General features: G+C 34.6%; 2 protein-coding genes across 6 annotated transcripts; one reads left to right on the top strand and one right to left on the bottom strand.

The window, feature by feature from the left end:
• Positions 1-258: 258 nt before the first annotated feature.
• Positions 259-2670, top strand: LOC124297177 (charged multivesicular body protein 1b). 3 transcript variants are annotated; one of them, XM_046747907.1, is made up of 4 exons: positions 259-402; positions 501-612; positions 804-1269; positions 2217-2670. In XM_046747907.1, exons 2-4 carry the CDS (start codon positions 591-593, stop codon positions 2329-2331), a joined length of 603 nt encoding a protein of 200 aa, XP_046603863.1. In that variant the 5' UTR covers positions 259-402; positions 501-590; the 3' UTR covers positions 2332-2670. The 3 variants fall into 3 exon arrangements, with proteins under 3 accessions (XP_046603863.1, XP_046603864.1, XP_046603862.1); XM_046747908.1 differs by having other exon boundaries at positions 265-402; positions 487-612; XM_046747906.1 differs by having other exon boundaries at positions 290-612.
• A 4064-nt stretch (positions 2671-6734) lies between these two features.
• Positions 6735-14648, bottom strand: LOC124297169 (uncharacterized). Of its 3 annotated transcripts, none has more exons than XM_046747892.1 (8): positions 14000-14642; positions 12729-13256; positions 11304-11509; positions 11034-11107; positions 10357-10468; positions 9591-9653; positions 8512-8660; positions 6735-7252 (listed from the first exon to the last, which is right to left on the bottom strand). In XM_046747892.1, exons 1-8 carry the CDS (start codon positions 14196-14198, stop codon positions 7120-7122), a joined length of 1464 nt encoding a protein of 487 aa, XP_046603848.1. In that variant the 5' UTR covers positions 14199-14642; the 3' UTR covers positions 6735-7119. The 3 variants fall into 3 exon arrangements, with proteins under 3 accessions (XP_046603848.1, XP_046603849.1, XP_046603850.1); XM_046747893.1 differs by lacking the exon at positions 14000-14642 and adding an exon at positions 13744-13930; XM_046747894.1 differs by lacking the exon at positions 6735-7252 and having other exon boundaries at positions 8516-8656; positions 14000-14648.
• Positions 14649-15033: the final 385 nt, after the last annotated feature.

Here is a 15033-nt window from a genome sequence, read left to right as displayed (position 1 = left end):
TCCACTATGTCACTGATTATCGTTACGCATTAGGGAGACTTTCAAATCCATCGCTAGCCGACCGACAATTATCGTAACCTAACGTGACCTAACGATTCGACCAAGCGACAAATATCGTTAACTACGTCGCGTCGTACAGAATCACCACTAGCGACAACCGTCGATAGGAGGCGTTAACGATAGCGATAATTGTCGCTAGAGAGTTACGAAATCCCAGCACAGAGCTGCCTTTCCCACTATCCTTGTGCGTCTATGGCATTAATACATAGTTCATAAATAGCACAAGGATAAACTAGCAATGAGTAATTTCTTTGCGAAGTTCATTGTGGTGACGTCATTTTTCTCCCACTGACATTTGGTCAATTATTAGAGGTTGTCAGCAGAGTAAATAATACGCATAGGGTAATAAAGTCTCCATTAAGTTCTGGCGAAACTTTCTAATCTCAACTAGCAGTCCTTCATTTCTATTTTGTTGTGCATAATCAGCTGGCAATTTACAGCAGCTACAAGGGTCAACATTCCATCATACATACCATTATTCTTTGGAGGTTATTTGTGAATCAATCACAACGGGGGCCGAACAATCAGCTATGTCCGTCTCTCAGATGGAAAGTATCCTTTTTGTTCAGTTGTTACCCTATTGATTATGGTATTTGCTGGTTTAATTACTGAACTTTATAATTATTATGCTGTTATAAGTTACAGAAAGAATTGATACTATCAGTACCACTATTTGTCATTGCATAGTGTTGTTACTTGATTAGTACAATCTAACTTCAGATTTTCCTTAAGAAAGTGATCAGAGAATTTATTTAATCTCAAGTTCGCAGTGAAGGATTTGGAAAGAAATTCTAAAAAATGCGAAAAAGAAGAAAAGATGGAGAAGGCCAAGGTCAAAAAGGCTATTCAGAAAGGTAACATGGAAGGAGCCCGAATCCATGCTGAAAATGCCATTAGACAAAAAAATCAAGCCTTGAATTATCTTAGAATGAGTGCTCGAGTTGACGCAGTCGCAAGCAGAGTACAAACTGCCCTGACAACAAGAAAAGTTACACAATCAATGGCTGGTGTAGTTAAGGCGATGGACGCCGCTATGAAGTCGATGAATCTTGAGAAAATTTCAGGCCTAATGGACAAATTTGAGAGCCAGTTTGAAGATCTGGATGTTCAGAGCTCCTACATGGAGAATGCCATGTCACAGACAACAACTACCAATGTACCACAAAATGACGTCGACTCTTTGATGCAGCAAGTTGCCGACGAAGCGGGGTAAACAATATACTACCGATTAGGGCCTTAAGTGAAATAAGGATATCTGACAAACATTAAGCCGCAATGTTTAAAGATTGAAACTTACACTAAACTTCTCTGTTTATTCGATCAGTCGGTAGAAGTGATTTCTCTGATTCCTTAGTTTTGAGTGCAGTTATATGATTCTTTTAAAAATTTCAGAATTGGTGTCAGATGTGCTACAAAAAGTTCTCGTAATATCATGTTCACATCGTAAATCCTCAATAATTTTACACCTTCATTGCCATTGAAATATTGGTTGATAGTCAAGAACGTGTTTTTGCATCTGTTGGGATGACATTCTAAAGTTCAGTTCTGAAAAATATACTTTAAAAGGTCTAATTATGTATGTTCAGTCTCTTGAATTCAGTAAATTAGTTTGTAAGCAAGATAAATCCTGATTTCTAACGATGTGAGCAATATCAATTCTGGCAGTTTTTAGATTATTTTTAGCGCCAATATTTTCAATAAATTTCAATATTTATACTCAAGTTTGTTATCGTATGCCTGGGAGGTCTTCAAGTCAGCATACTCAGCATAGGTCCTTTGAAGACTATCAGAAATTGATAAGCTTGAAAATATTTATTGATAAATAAGACTAATGGTTTGCTCAGTACTGAACAAAAAATGGACATTATGTTAGATCAATTCAAATAATTGTATTTTTCACAAATTAATATTCCTTACTACTTCTCACCTTATGACAGGTATTTCCGAAATTTTTTACTCGACACTTTACCAAAAATTGTAACTGTAAAATACTTCTATCGCTAATTCAAATTGATATGAATTTTTTGCACAATTACAGGGTCTTGTTTTAATTGCTGGATTGATGCCAAATTCAATTTTGATCAATAATATATAATAGATTCGTCGAACTTCTAAATGTTCCAAAATGGTTAACAATTTAACATTTCACTTTTCAGTCTTGAATTGAACATGGAACTACCTTCCGGACAGTTGGGTTCCATTGGTACTTCGACAGCAGTGAGCCAAGAGCAAGATGAGCTGACCCAACGACTCGCTCGGCTTCGAGAGTAACTATCTGATGTACATAAATTCCAATTTTAATGCTATCCAACAATATTGATAACTATTGAGGCAAATTGTTATCATCAATCGGTTGCACCTATTAGCTTGAGTATGATGCAGTCCAACTTTGCATTGAATGATTCTCTCAAAAAAAAAAAAGCCGGTCGAAGAACGGATCTTTGACGGCAAGCAAATGAAATTTTTCCTTTTGTACATCAAAAAATACTTGAATCTGCAAAGATGGCTTTATGCATACATGAAACAAGAAATGACTATTTCATACTGTTGTTTATAAATTTTTATTATGTTATATTTTAATAAGCCACGTGAATATATGACTACAGAGAATTCTTTGTAATAATCATGGAGATTACACAAAGAGACTGAACTTCATGTAAACAAATACATCCCTAAAATAAGATAGTACTGGTGTACCGTGTGCACCAAAAACAGTGGAGGCGGTATAAGGCGGTAATTTAAATTGAAAACTTTATACCAATTACATTGCAAAATCATAGATTGATCGATCTTTGGAATCCTTGCAATCAATGACACTTTGGTGCCAAAGGAAAACTAGCAACGATAGTGGTACAAAAAACGAACTTAATGTGTATGATTACTGTGACAAGTTTTGTCAATGCTCGCATTTAAGTTCGGTCTCCTTGTGTAGTGTCCATGGTAGTAATTATGATCAACTTAACCAGAGGTCACATAGTATTAGATTGCTCCCTTGAAAGGATGCTGCAGTCTGTTATTTGTTTGGAATATTATCAAAGCCTTCTCAACAGTAATGCCGAAAAATGTATTCTTGTTATTGAATTATCACTTATTATAGGAATACATTTCCTGGCCCTCCTTTCTTATGAAACCAAACAGTATTTTAAATATTTTTGCTCTGCATTGCATGTAAAATTGCGCTGACTGCGACATTTTCACATCAGTACTACATGTAGGCTTTGATAATATTAAAAAAAGAGCAACTTTTTACTCAGTCGGTAAAGACTTACTACATTATTATCTTAAGACAGCCAGCTATTGCACAATTTTTAATGGTTCTACAAAATTCCCAACTTTATTTTCTTGGTATGCAATATCAAAATCAAAAATGAATCTGCGTTTTGAAATATTTTGCTAGTATTGGGAATTATTTGTGAAGGCAGACAGTCAAAAACCTACATAACTGATATAAAGGTGGTTCAATTATGACTTGGACTGACAAGCAGAGCATTTTTTTGTAACTATTGCGAGTCGTAAAAAGTCTACCACAGGGTACTCTGAAGCTGCTCGGAACTGGTCTGAAAGCTAGAATCAAATGTGCTTAAAGAAGTGAAACTAACCTGTAACTATACTTTAATGATAACAATGCACTGCATAATGTTACGTGGTTTTAATTAATGATCAAATACAATGTTGATAGTTGAAGAGAGTATTCATTCAACATTTATTTAAACGTTGTGCATTTAGCAGTAGCACAATTTGGAGTTCAATCTACATAAAGCACGTTTATCAGCTTATGCAATATTAACCTTAATTGTGAGTGGTAAATAGTTATATACTAGGCTATTTTAAACTGACGATACACAAATTGTAAGCTACTTATCTGCCAGTATTCAAAGAATTTGGTCTAGTTTTCATTGTTTGACTTTTGTTCTGAGCTATTATTCATACATGGGCTTTTGTTGAATATTCTATTGTGCGCATATTCGAATTGTCCCGGTATATTACATTTCGCACTTATTTTTCATTACAAACGCACAGGGTTGATATGACAACTTTTTCCAGTCAATTATGCACTTGCTTGGAGTTGTTTGGAGAAAAGTAAACTTGTAAATAAAAAAAAGTAGAGCTTATATTTTAGTTCTTGATTGCCAACGTGATCGGCTACGGAGAAAAATTAAGTGTCACAGAATCAATTTCCGTATGTGTAAAACCCAGCTTCGACAGAAAAATTTAAAGACGATGACCCATGGAAAATTTTTCGTGACCAGTACTCGGCGTGTAAGTGGGTTTGGGTGGGCCTGTACGGAAAAAAATTTCTGTCGATTATTGCATAGACTTATAATTGCTAATTTGGCAAGACTTGATCCAGATTGTTGAAGAGATCGAGTACATGAATAATTGGCATTGTAATCCCAGTGCTATAAGATCATATGATTAGTAGCTCCATATACTTAGCCTCTCATCTATCCCGATTGGAATAATTCTTTCAGAAATCATTTGTGAATCGTTAGTAGGCGTTTGATAGCGTATTCCCGATGTTTGATAATCAATAGTTTATTTATAATAATTAAAACAAATATGCCTAGGGAATTTAAATGACGATGGCCCCCTCATTAACCGTATTTTTGATTAAACGCAATGTTATCAATATGCAATCGTTTGTAGGTGATCGATATCATATTCTCAACATTTGGAATCCAGCCGTTTATTTGTGAAAAAATAAACAATTTTCTTACAATAATATTTCTGGGTAGTCTTATCGATTATGGGGAATTTCTCCATAGCTGATTTTAGTGAACTTCTATTTTTCATAAATTTTAATTTTTTTAATGCGTAATCGTTCGACGGTGTTTGATAGTGCATCTCCAACGTTTGATGGTCAAACGTTCACTTATGAAAATGGAAACAAATTCGTCTAGGGTATTTGAATGATGGTAGGATTTTGTAATTGAATATCATTTTATGTCGTTAATAAGCGTATACATATATTTGTCAAGTATTTCCATTTTTTTCAAGCCTAATTGATTGCAGGTGATTCGTAGATGCACTATCAAACACCTACGAACGATTGTGCATTAAAAAAATAAAAATTTATGAAAAATAGAAGTTCACTAAATTCAATTCAGGGGAAATTCTCTATAATTGATAAGACTCGCTAGAAATATTATCGTAACAAAATTGTTTATTTTTTTACAAATAAACGGCTGGATTCCAAACGTTGAGAACATGATATCGAGTACCTACAAACGACCGAAAAACGATTGCATATTCATAACGTCGCATTTAATCAAAAATACGGTTAATGAGGGGCCATCGTCATTTAAATTCCCTAGGCATGTATGTTTTAATTATTATAAATAAACTATTGATTATCAAACATCGGAAATATGCTATCAAACGCCTACTAACAATTCACAAACGATTTCTGAAAGAATCACTCTAATCGGGGTAAATGAGGGGCTAAGTATAATTTCTCCTAATTGAAAAAAAAAATTTCTGTGGAAGGTAGAGTAAGTCCAATATGGGTTGTTGCTTGAACATTCGTATGTGTAACACTGGATTTTTAAGAATGTTTTCAAATTCTTAAATTGTGTCGAACAATATGTTAATTTCCAAGAATTGAAAATACTGAATTATTTTGGATAGAGCTGAAAACTTTGTAAAAAGTCTATTGTTACATATGAAAATGTTTGAGTAACTAGTCATAATGAACTGACTTTTCCTCCTAATTTTTTTTATGACTGTCAAAAAAAGTTGAAATAAAATAAGAATGGAACGCTGGTTCGCTCTGGCTCGAGGCTCAAAACTTTTGATTTCTGACACATGAGTTTTCAGAACTATTTCGCATTCTCAAATTGTCTTAAATTGTGTCAATCAATTTATATTGAGGTAAGTAGTCATTTTAAAAAATTGTAGCTATATTACGTCCGGTGTTTTGCTACACATCTTCCCCATCTTCATCAACCGCCTATTGCCCCTATCTACTAGCTGTTCCACATTCCTTATAGTAATGTTATAGTCTCTATCCTGTCCTATTTCTATTCAGCTTCACATCACACCTTATCACTCTTACTGTGCTAATTCTATTCCCCACTATTCTGGATACTCACACCTTTCATGTAACGGTACTTTTTGTCCCAAATCACTTGTACTCCAACATTTCTATTTCATTCTCCATCAAACACACTCAGATTCCAAATTTCAAACAAACCACTTCGTTCAATTATACATTTAAATTCGTCACTATTCCAATAAAGCATTTATACATTCAATCATAAACCTTCCTTATATCAATTCTTACTACTTCCTCCATTCCTTGACTCGAGAGCAGCGATGAGATCAGACCCAAAGATACCTGCAACAACATCTTGGGTGGTATTGATAGCCACTTGTCAATACCTCCCTTTTATCCCGTAACAGCTAATCCAAATGGATTAAAAGAATTTGAAAAAAATAAATAAATAAAACAGTGCTTTCGAGAGTCAAAATAATTATATTAAAAATCTCGAACCAAATTGGAGAGATTAATGATTAGACTCAGGTCGATTTGAAATTTTTATAAACATTCGGTATTAATATAATGATATCTTTTACAAGAAAATAAAACCATATTTTCACACGGTAAAGACATTTTTTTGTAATATTATTAGATAGAGAGAAAAATAATTTTTAAAAAGCTCAAGATTTGAGATCGTTTTGAGAGTATATTTAATTCTACGATCCTTGTTCTTTATTACAGGTATTTACATCTCATTCAAATCTCAACATATCATTAGTATCAGCGACTAAGACTTACATATTACTCCTTTGATCAAGGGCATCTGGCAAGAAAAGTAAGTGTTTCTAGTAATGCTCTTTGTCTATCTCACTTCGATTTGTTGCTATAGATCGCGTAGAATATGATTATGTCATATTTTACAGAGGAACAATATACATCTATCGAGAAGATATATAACAATAATTGATCAGGATTCGGGTATAAAAAAGAACAGAATCTGATTTATTCACGAGACATGGGTGACTATCAGTTGCCAAAAAAATAATATTTAAAATAACATCATGAGAAGAGAGGTGTCTTTACAATGCAGGACCTATAGCATTGTCGTCTTCAATGTCAGGAAAAATATCACTTGATGAATCGTGTATCCTATCCATATTCTCAATCGTTGAGGCAAGTAGTCTCAAATTATCCACACCCGATATTAGCTGCCTGTAATTAAACGCACATATAATGATTTTGGGGTGACACTTGTGAAAACGAGAACAGAATGATGATTGTAATAGTAATAAACGAAATAAAACACTATGTCTAAGTGTAAATTTCGAAAAAATTGTACCACAATCTCCAAATAGCCATAAAATTTGATGTAAAGCACTTTTTTCCATATGAATTGGATGTTTGTGCAGGATTTTGAATCTAATATTTATTAATGTTGGAACTTAATTTTCAAATGTTCCAGGTAGTGACAGGGATTAATATTTTCTTTTAACCAACAGGAAGTTAAATTTCAAGTCATTATTTTTATATTCAATTTGGCTGTGTAGATATGAAAGAACGAGCGGACGGAAACTTTATGAGTCCGATTTTCATGAAATTTGGGCATCACCTCAGACTTGCTGGTTTGATCAGAGTAAAATTGGCTTGTCTTAGAAAGGTTTTAACTCTGGAGTAACTTTCTAAGAAGAAAATCTTGTTATTTATGTGATCTTTAACAACTGACTCAGCACCAAACGAATCACTAACTAATCAAACGACCACTTGCAAATACAATTTCTTTTTACATCTATAATAGTTGTTGCATGTTATACGTAAAAATGTTAATAATTCGATATTTAAATAGATGTTTTAAAAATTTTCATTCTGTTTTTCTTAATTCATAGTATTACGCATTTGAAATTCTGAGATTATAGTTTTGTGTCAAATTTCTTTGTATTTCTTGACCCCCTTACTGCAAACTGTTTCAGACTGTTAATTTTACAATTTTTCGCTGAATCATGCGCATTACATAAACTCGTTTAAACTGTTATAATGAAATTTCCATAAGCGTAATAACGTAGTACTTATTATCATACTCTTTTAAACGCGCAATTCAGGCTTTCAAGGTGTGAAATCGATCAAAAATAGCACTGGCAGAGAATTTTTAGGCGTTACCAAGTTATTAAAAATATGACAGCCTTTGAAAAGTGATTACATCGGAAATTATGGGCTCTTGAGATCTTCTGGCGTGAAATTTTACTAGATTAACAATTAGTAAAACTCCTCAGGTGGATGTTACCTATTTTCGTCTCATACCAAACTTTATAGAAATTTTACAAAAGTAGATAAGTGATCAATATATTTACTTTTAAACTTTCAATGTCGGGGTAGAAAAATTAATAGGCTTTTCCTGCCTTATCCCTGACAAAAATTTCAATGAACCGAAATGTAGAATCCCAAATTCATTGTACTTGTACAATTATTTCAAATACCTTAGCGAGAATTCAGCCGTAGATGCCGCAGTCTTTAGGTCGTCAGCTATTCTCCTCATGCCTCGATTAGAAACATCACTACCACCACATCCAGTTTCCATCCTTAACCGAAGTTCTTCATTTTCCAACCTCAATGTCCGCATTTCTGCCTAAATCAAAGCAGAAACTAATTAAACACAGTTACATGTAATCTGTACAGATAAAAACATCATTCATGAGTTATAAACGAAAGTGTACACAAACTCATTAAAGCACATTCGCAGTTTTTTGAATAATTAATATGGACACTTTTTTCAACTCTTTTAAATACCGAGTATTCTCATTTCTAATGTGTAAGTAGTGCGTAAAAAAACTTTCAAGATTCTGAACTTGACGTAATTAAACACTTACTTTTCTTTCTACGTAACATCTTTCAAGATATTCGCATCTACAAATACCCAAAATTTTAAACCCTTACATAGTGTAATTTATCTGATTTCACAATTCAAGTAAACAAATTCTTTATGCCCAACACTCCCGACCAAGAATTTAGATGAGTCTGCACCGAATCAAAATAATGTGTACATGTGATGTCAGTAACAACCCTGAGAACAGAAGGAGCTTAGTTGCTCGACAGGCGTCACTCATAGCCAATCAACCAGACTATACTGATATCAGAGTAAAATTTCAATGACACATGACAATCAAACTACTTGCAATGACAACAAAACGTATTTAAACACTGGTGTTCAAGATTCCAGAGAAAACTGTCTAAATTGAGAGATATGTTGGTCAATAAAAAAGTGATAGCTTACGGTATCTACTGATACATGGACATATTCCTTATCCACGGTAATATCAATATTAATGTCACTTCAACGTGGTTCGTCTAATTGGGTGCAAGGTAGTGCCCATAGACCCACTAAGCACCTCTTATTTTCAGAGATTGTACTGACGTACCCTGTACACATAGCTTAAGATGCATGTGGGTACTGTATTAAATAATTATTATTTCAGCAGGTTTCGTAGTCCTGAGATACAGAGAAAAACCAAATAAGTTTCATTCTAAAAGGATTCACCCTATAAATAAATAAACCTACCCTCAGTACTTTTATGTCCTGTTTCAAAGATGTGACAGCACTTTCTGCATTGACTGCTCTTCTCTGGAATTAAAAACATCTTACTTTTTAAGGAGGGTTGAAGAATTATTTGACTACAGGAAATTTGGATAATTCAATGTTAGAAAATCTTACATTATCCAAACAAAAACATCGTATTACAGGATTAAAGAGTATGTAAGGCAACCACTCTGTAAGGTAGAATACTCCTGTTTCTTAGAGAGATTCTTAGATTTTGTTAAAAAAAAAAATCAACCCAAGTACATTTCAGGAACTCAAATTATCATGCCTATTCCCTGATTTTCTCTTCTTCCGATCAAGTGAGCATCCTAGTGTAATAAAGTTTTAGGCAAGGTGCAGCTAAGAGAGCAAAAGTAGTAACAGATCATGAAACGATAGTCAAGAACAAGTTTATTTTTAATCACTTAGCAAAAGTGATAGCAGTTGTCAATCGTTAGTTTAGGAATCGAGGATGAAAGAGCCAAAAGAAGGAACTGTTATCATACAACTCATATTAGATAATACAAAACAATGAAACTCATTAATTGTGCAGCCAAAAGGCAAACAAATAAAACGTGGGTCTGAAAAAGCTACGCACAGCCGCAATTCTGACTATCTGTGTGACTTCATTTGATGGATATTGCAAAGTTCGTTTTTGTTGCCTAAATTTCTATGTGAGTATTCAAATCTCTATTGTCGAAATTCCAGTAATTATTGTATTTGATCATCATTGTATTGTGTTACTCACAGTACTTCTTTTGAGATTATCTTCCACCTGTTCAATCGTTTTCTCAAGAACTGCCATTTCTTCGTGATCAATAGACCCCCTCGAGATTAATTCTGATTCCAACGACTGTATTCTGAAACAATATTTACATATAGATACTGCAGACTTCAAGCTACTTAACCCCTTAGCAGTGCAGCAAAAATGAGATTTCCGTGCCGCTTTTGTGTCGGTAAAAAAATTCGATCGATTTTCTGTATCTCAGTATTATGGTTTTCGAGGTCGCTGAATTTGGATCTAAAATCAGATTTTCCAAATTCAAAATACTCTTCAAAATCTCGATTAAAATTTGGACATAGGTTGATTAAAAAAAAAAAAATTTCGAAAAACCATGTTTTCGCCGTTTTTTTAACACTTTAAGGTAGTTAATCAAATTTTCAACCAACTATACTTTAATGAAATTAAATTTAATCTTCACTATTCGTTTCGTTACAAAAAAAAACGAAAATATTTATGTACTTACGAACCCCATTATTGCTTTCAGAACGATTTTAAGAAAAAGAAATGTGTGGGGTTGTTGTCGACCCCACTCATAAGTCATGAGTTAGAAGGTAGAAAAAAAGATACATGTGTTCTAGGGTTTTAAGATGCTTTGTATCAGGTAAAAAACAATTTATAAAAACTGAATCAACTTAAACTACCTTCTGGATTGCTCGCCTAATTGCCTCTGCATGATTTCCTGTTCTCTCCTCAGTCGTTCATTTTCCAAAATAAGCTGAAACAAAACCATGCAAACTTTCTTTTTATAAACGAACTTTGGTTGAGTTGTTTAGTTTCACATGCAGCTAGATTTATGCATCATAAAATGATAGCAAATTTCTTGCACAGATACGTCACTAGCAAACAGCACAAATGGTACTACTATTTAAAAAAAAAATGGATTGCAAGTCTAATTGAATTCAAATCCTTACCCTCTGATTAATCTGTTCGGGGGAACCTGGACTGTGGCAATTCTCAACTGGTAAACTAGTTCTGTTATGGATTGGACCATCGCTCAAGAAGTCAGGCAAAGACTTTGTGACTTCCGTTTCACTAGTTTGAGAACTATTTCGTAAGGCCCCGTTGGTATTGCCAACATTAGCTTCGACCAAGGGTAATTGCAGGTCGAATGGGAATCCTGAGAACAATGAGACTTGTATAAAGTATGTGGCTGGAAAAAAAGTGTCACGTCATTTTACAACCTGTTTTATTTAAGGAAGGATCTGTTTACATATATGTAAAGGGTTTCAAGAGATTGTTTACTTATAATAAAAGAAAAAAACCTGGAGTTGTGGCACTGCTTTTGATGCCTTCAGTAGATTCAACATTTCACACAAATTTAATCAAAATTTACAAAATATTTAGAAACTATCTTGATGTAGAAACACTGTAAGTAAATATAAGCAATATTAAATTCGTAGTTACTATCAGTTACTTTATTTCCTCTTTGGACAACTCAGTTCAAACTTCCAAAGTGGCTTCAAGCACAGTTTACATAAGATGTTTTAATTACGCATTCAGGACTCTGACACGACAAAGTAAAAAATATTGTAGACAAGTTTGGAGAAAATATTTTTGAAACAAAATGGCGTATTTGATAAAAATATAAGTTAGATAATTGTGAAAATAATTGTGAACCTTAAATTGTCAACATTATCTGGTGAAAATGGCAAATTCATAACTTTGACAGTACTTCTGTATTGTCAATTCATGGATTTACTTGTCACATTATGATCGGACTTGGGGCTTTACACCTCGATATTTGGTGTTTCCCGTCTCTCTTTTCCACGACTAATGAAGCTTCAACAGCATCTATCCCATTTGTACTCACGTGACTTACGCTAATTTCGTAGTGTTGTTGGCGCATATTAAATCGACTAACTATTGTAACATCATCAGTACGTTTTAAAACTGCTAACTTCACGAGTTTTCTCCTAATCGTTTTATGTATAGAGCTTATCTATCATGATATGAATGTGGATACTAGATCTTATTTTTGCTTCATTTAGCAGTCGGTAAACCTTGTGTCAGGACTCCATCCGAATACGTAATCAGTTGCATCATCAGTGAATATTAAATTTTTTCTTAATAGGAAGAAAGGTAGAAGACTTAACGACTTGACCAGATTCAAAACTTATTTATCCCTTTGGAAGATCAGATTCATGATCAACAGTCTTTTTAAATATTTTAAGCTGAAAGTCTTTAAAATTTTGTTTGACTTCCAGATTACATTTTGTCACGCATACCTTAATTACTTATTCTTTATTTCTCAACGAGAAATCTTGCTGAGGTAATTTGCGTACACCAAAAAATAAAAGCAAATTATTCTCACAGAGTAATAACAATGAACAACTAACCAACAGGTCCAGACCAAGTGGTTGGGTCGACATTACGTCTCTCAAGATTGGGCAAGTTCAATGCTCTGGGTCTTGCGGCGTTGGGAACGGGTAGTTCGGGTTGTCCTCGTTCTTCTCTGTCTCCCCGTTCCCCCTTTTCTAAACTGATTGTAAGATCAAGGGATAAATCACCCAGATTTTCAAGCTGACGTTTTTTTGGGTCGTTCCACTGCTTCTTGGATCTCTGTTCCATGCTGTTCAACGCAAAGTCTGGAAGATTGTCGATTTCCAAGCTTGGTTGAACGTTTGCATCGTGGTTCAAATAGCATTGTTCAATAACTAAATGATCTTGTACAAAGTCTGGTAATTCGACTGGATTTCTTGGATATACTCCTGCTTCGTTATTCGAACAAACTGCTTCGGCTTTAGCTGAAGACGGTAGGTAGACTTTTGGTCTAGCTCCTGTGTGTTGATGATTTGTGTGTAAGTCACTTTTTAAGAAGTACTTAAAACTGAATGGATTTTCTTTCTTGCGGGGCAAATCTGATGCTGCAAACAGAAAATAGGATTGATAATACAGGATTGTGCATTCTTTTGAGAAATCATATGAATGGAAAATTAAAGAACTATACATTACAGTTTTGATTCTGAATTCTATTGATTTACTTTGGGTTAGTGTAAGTTGCTGAATACTTGTCACTGAAATCGAAACCATTTTATAACAATGATCTAAGAAGATCTGACATTAGCATGACTAGGTAAGTCAGACAGGATTGGTGGAAATGTGTTTTAAAAAATTCGCCTTCTTGACAATTCATAGGATTGAATATGTCATGAAATATGATCGATGTAATTAATTTGATTCCACGAGTCTGGGTCGTTTATCGCCATCTGAGTCATTCCGGTGACAAAAAAAAATTTCAACACAGAAGATGACGTAGTCTGCATCAGATGGTTGAATCGGGTCCTTTGGTATAAACATTTCATTGAAATATAACAAGATTGGTAAATTCAAGATAATAGTATAAACACTCACGATAAAAACAACCTACGAAAACTCGTTCGCACATAAAATTTATAGCTTTAAAAAGTTATCATAATGGATGTTATTTGATAATTAAGTTAATATAACATTCTTGACAATGTTTGAGGACAATACGAAGTGAAACAATTCGTTATAATTAGATAACCAATTTATGATTAGCTTTCGTTTTTGTTTAATAGTCGCCTTGAACTCGATCTGTCATCTGCAAATAACGCGCATTTGATTACAACAAAGCATCAAACCTAACCTGTAGAATGACTAGCGCCGGTCTTCTCCTTTTCAGATTGCAGCGGTTGGCCTCCAATTCCAAGGTCAGGCCCGGGGCGCTTAGGAATAGGAATATTCTCATCTTCGGATGAAGATGACATTTTGCGCTGGGAGCGAAAACTCGAAAATCCTTGTGACGAATCTTCCTTATCATTACCCTCCGCCCTGCCCTCCGCCATTATGCGTGAGTAGTGTCATGTAATGTGGTGGGGGGAAAAAGACGGATGCCATAGAGAAAATACCAAGATTAAAGTCATTCGCGGCTGTCCTACTAGTGGTCTTACTACGAAAGTACATAGAACTTATTGTCATGTTTTCTAAACGTCAAATCACCACTAGCGGTCAGTCAAATCCCCAAATTCAATCTATGTGAAGTTGGCCTGCGACCTTCGAATTTCTTGGAAAATTTTTTGCCAAAAAAATGCTCGCAAATTGCTCTTAATTTCATTATACTTTCATTATTTGCTCCCACGCGGTTTTCGAGAAAATCGAAAAACAACTAAAATGCATAATCGGGAGCGGCCAGGGGTTTCAGGAATTTTCGAATCCATAGGTTTGTTCGTGCTAGCTACACTTTCTACACTTTCGTGGGGAGCATAAGGCTTGCTCGTGCTAGCTACACTTTCTACACTTTGGTGGGGAGTGTACACTTGCGCGTTCGTTTTAGCGGACGTGACGTCGGACGTGGCGCTGTTCGTTTTACCAATGTCACTAGACGTTCGTTACACTTTTGGCCGTGTTCGTAAATTGACTGACAGTACTGAAAATTCCCTAGGACAGAGTCAGAGCTATCCACAAACTTGGAAGCGCAAAAAAGATAAAATATTGCTGACAGTACTGTCAGTCAATTTTCGAACGCGGCACAAATGTTAATTAGACTATATAATAATAACTGAAGCATGGAGACTAGAGGTAAGGAGTCTGAACGCAATGCTAGCCAAATGGTCGGTGAAAGTGATAAACAATCCACGGATTGTAACCGCCTGGCAGCGCCACCACTGCGGGCTATGTCAG

This window comes from Neodiprion virginianus, chromosome 2 (assembly GCF_021901495.1).
Source record: "Neodiprion virginianus isolate iyNeoVirg1 chromosome 2, iyNeoVirg1.1, whole genome shotgun sequence".
NCBI classification, from domain to species: Eukaryota; Metazoa; Arthropoda; class Insecta; order Hymenoptera; family Diprionidae; genus Neodiprion; species Neodiprion virginianus.
This window is presented reverse-complemented; position numbering and strand designations above follow the sequence as displayed.

What these genes read in the sequence shown, in the direction of transcription:
- LOC124297177 (XM_046747907.1), top strand. Translation starts at nt 591, where the DNA reads ATGTCCGTCTCTCAGATGGAAA. An exon ending in GTCCGTCTCTCAGATGGAAA is followed by an intron (nt 613 to 803) that starts GTATCCTTTTTG and finishes GAAAGTGATCAG; the next exon opens with AGAATTTATTTAATCTCAAG. An exon ending in CAAGTTGCCGACGAAGCGGG is followed by an intron (nt 1,270 to 2,216) that starts GTAAACAATATA and finishes TTCACTTTTCAG; the next exon opens with TCTTGAATTGAACATGGAAC.
- LOC124297169 (XM_046747892.1), bottom strand. Translation starts at nt 14,198, where the DNA reads ATGGCGGAGGGCAGGGCGGAGGGTAATGATAAGGAAGATTCGTCACAA. An exon ending in CGGCGCTAGTCATTCTACAG is followed by an intron (nt 13,257 to 13,999) that starts GTTAGGTTTGAT and finishes TTCTGTTTGCAG; the next exon opens with CATCAGATTTGCCCCGCAAG. An exon ending in TTAGGCGAGCAATCCAGAAG is followed by an intron (nt 10,469 to 11,033) that starts GTAGTTTAAGTT and finishes ATATTGTTTCAG; the next exon opens with AATACAGTCGTTGGAATCAG.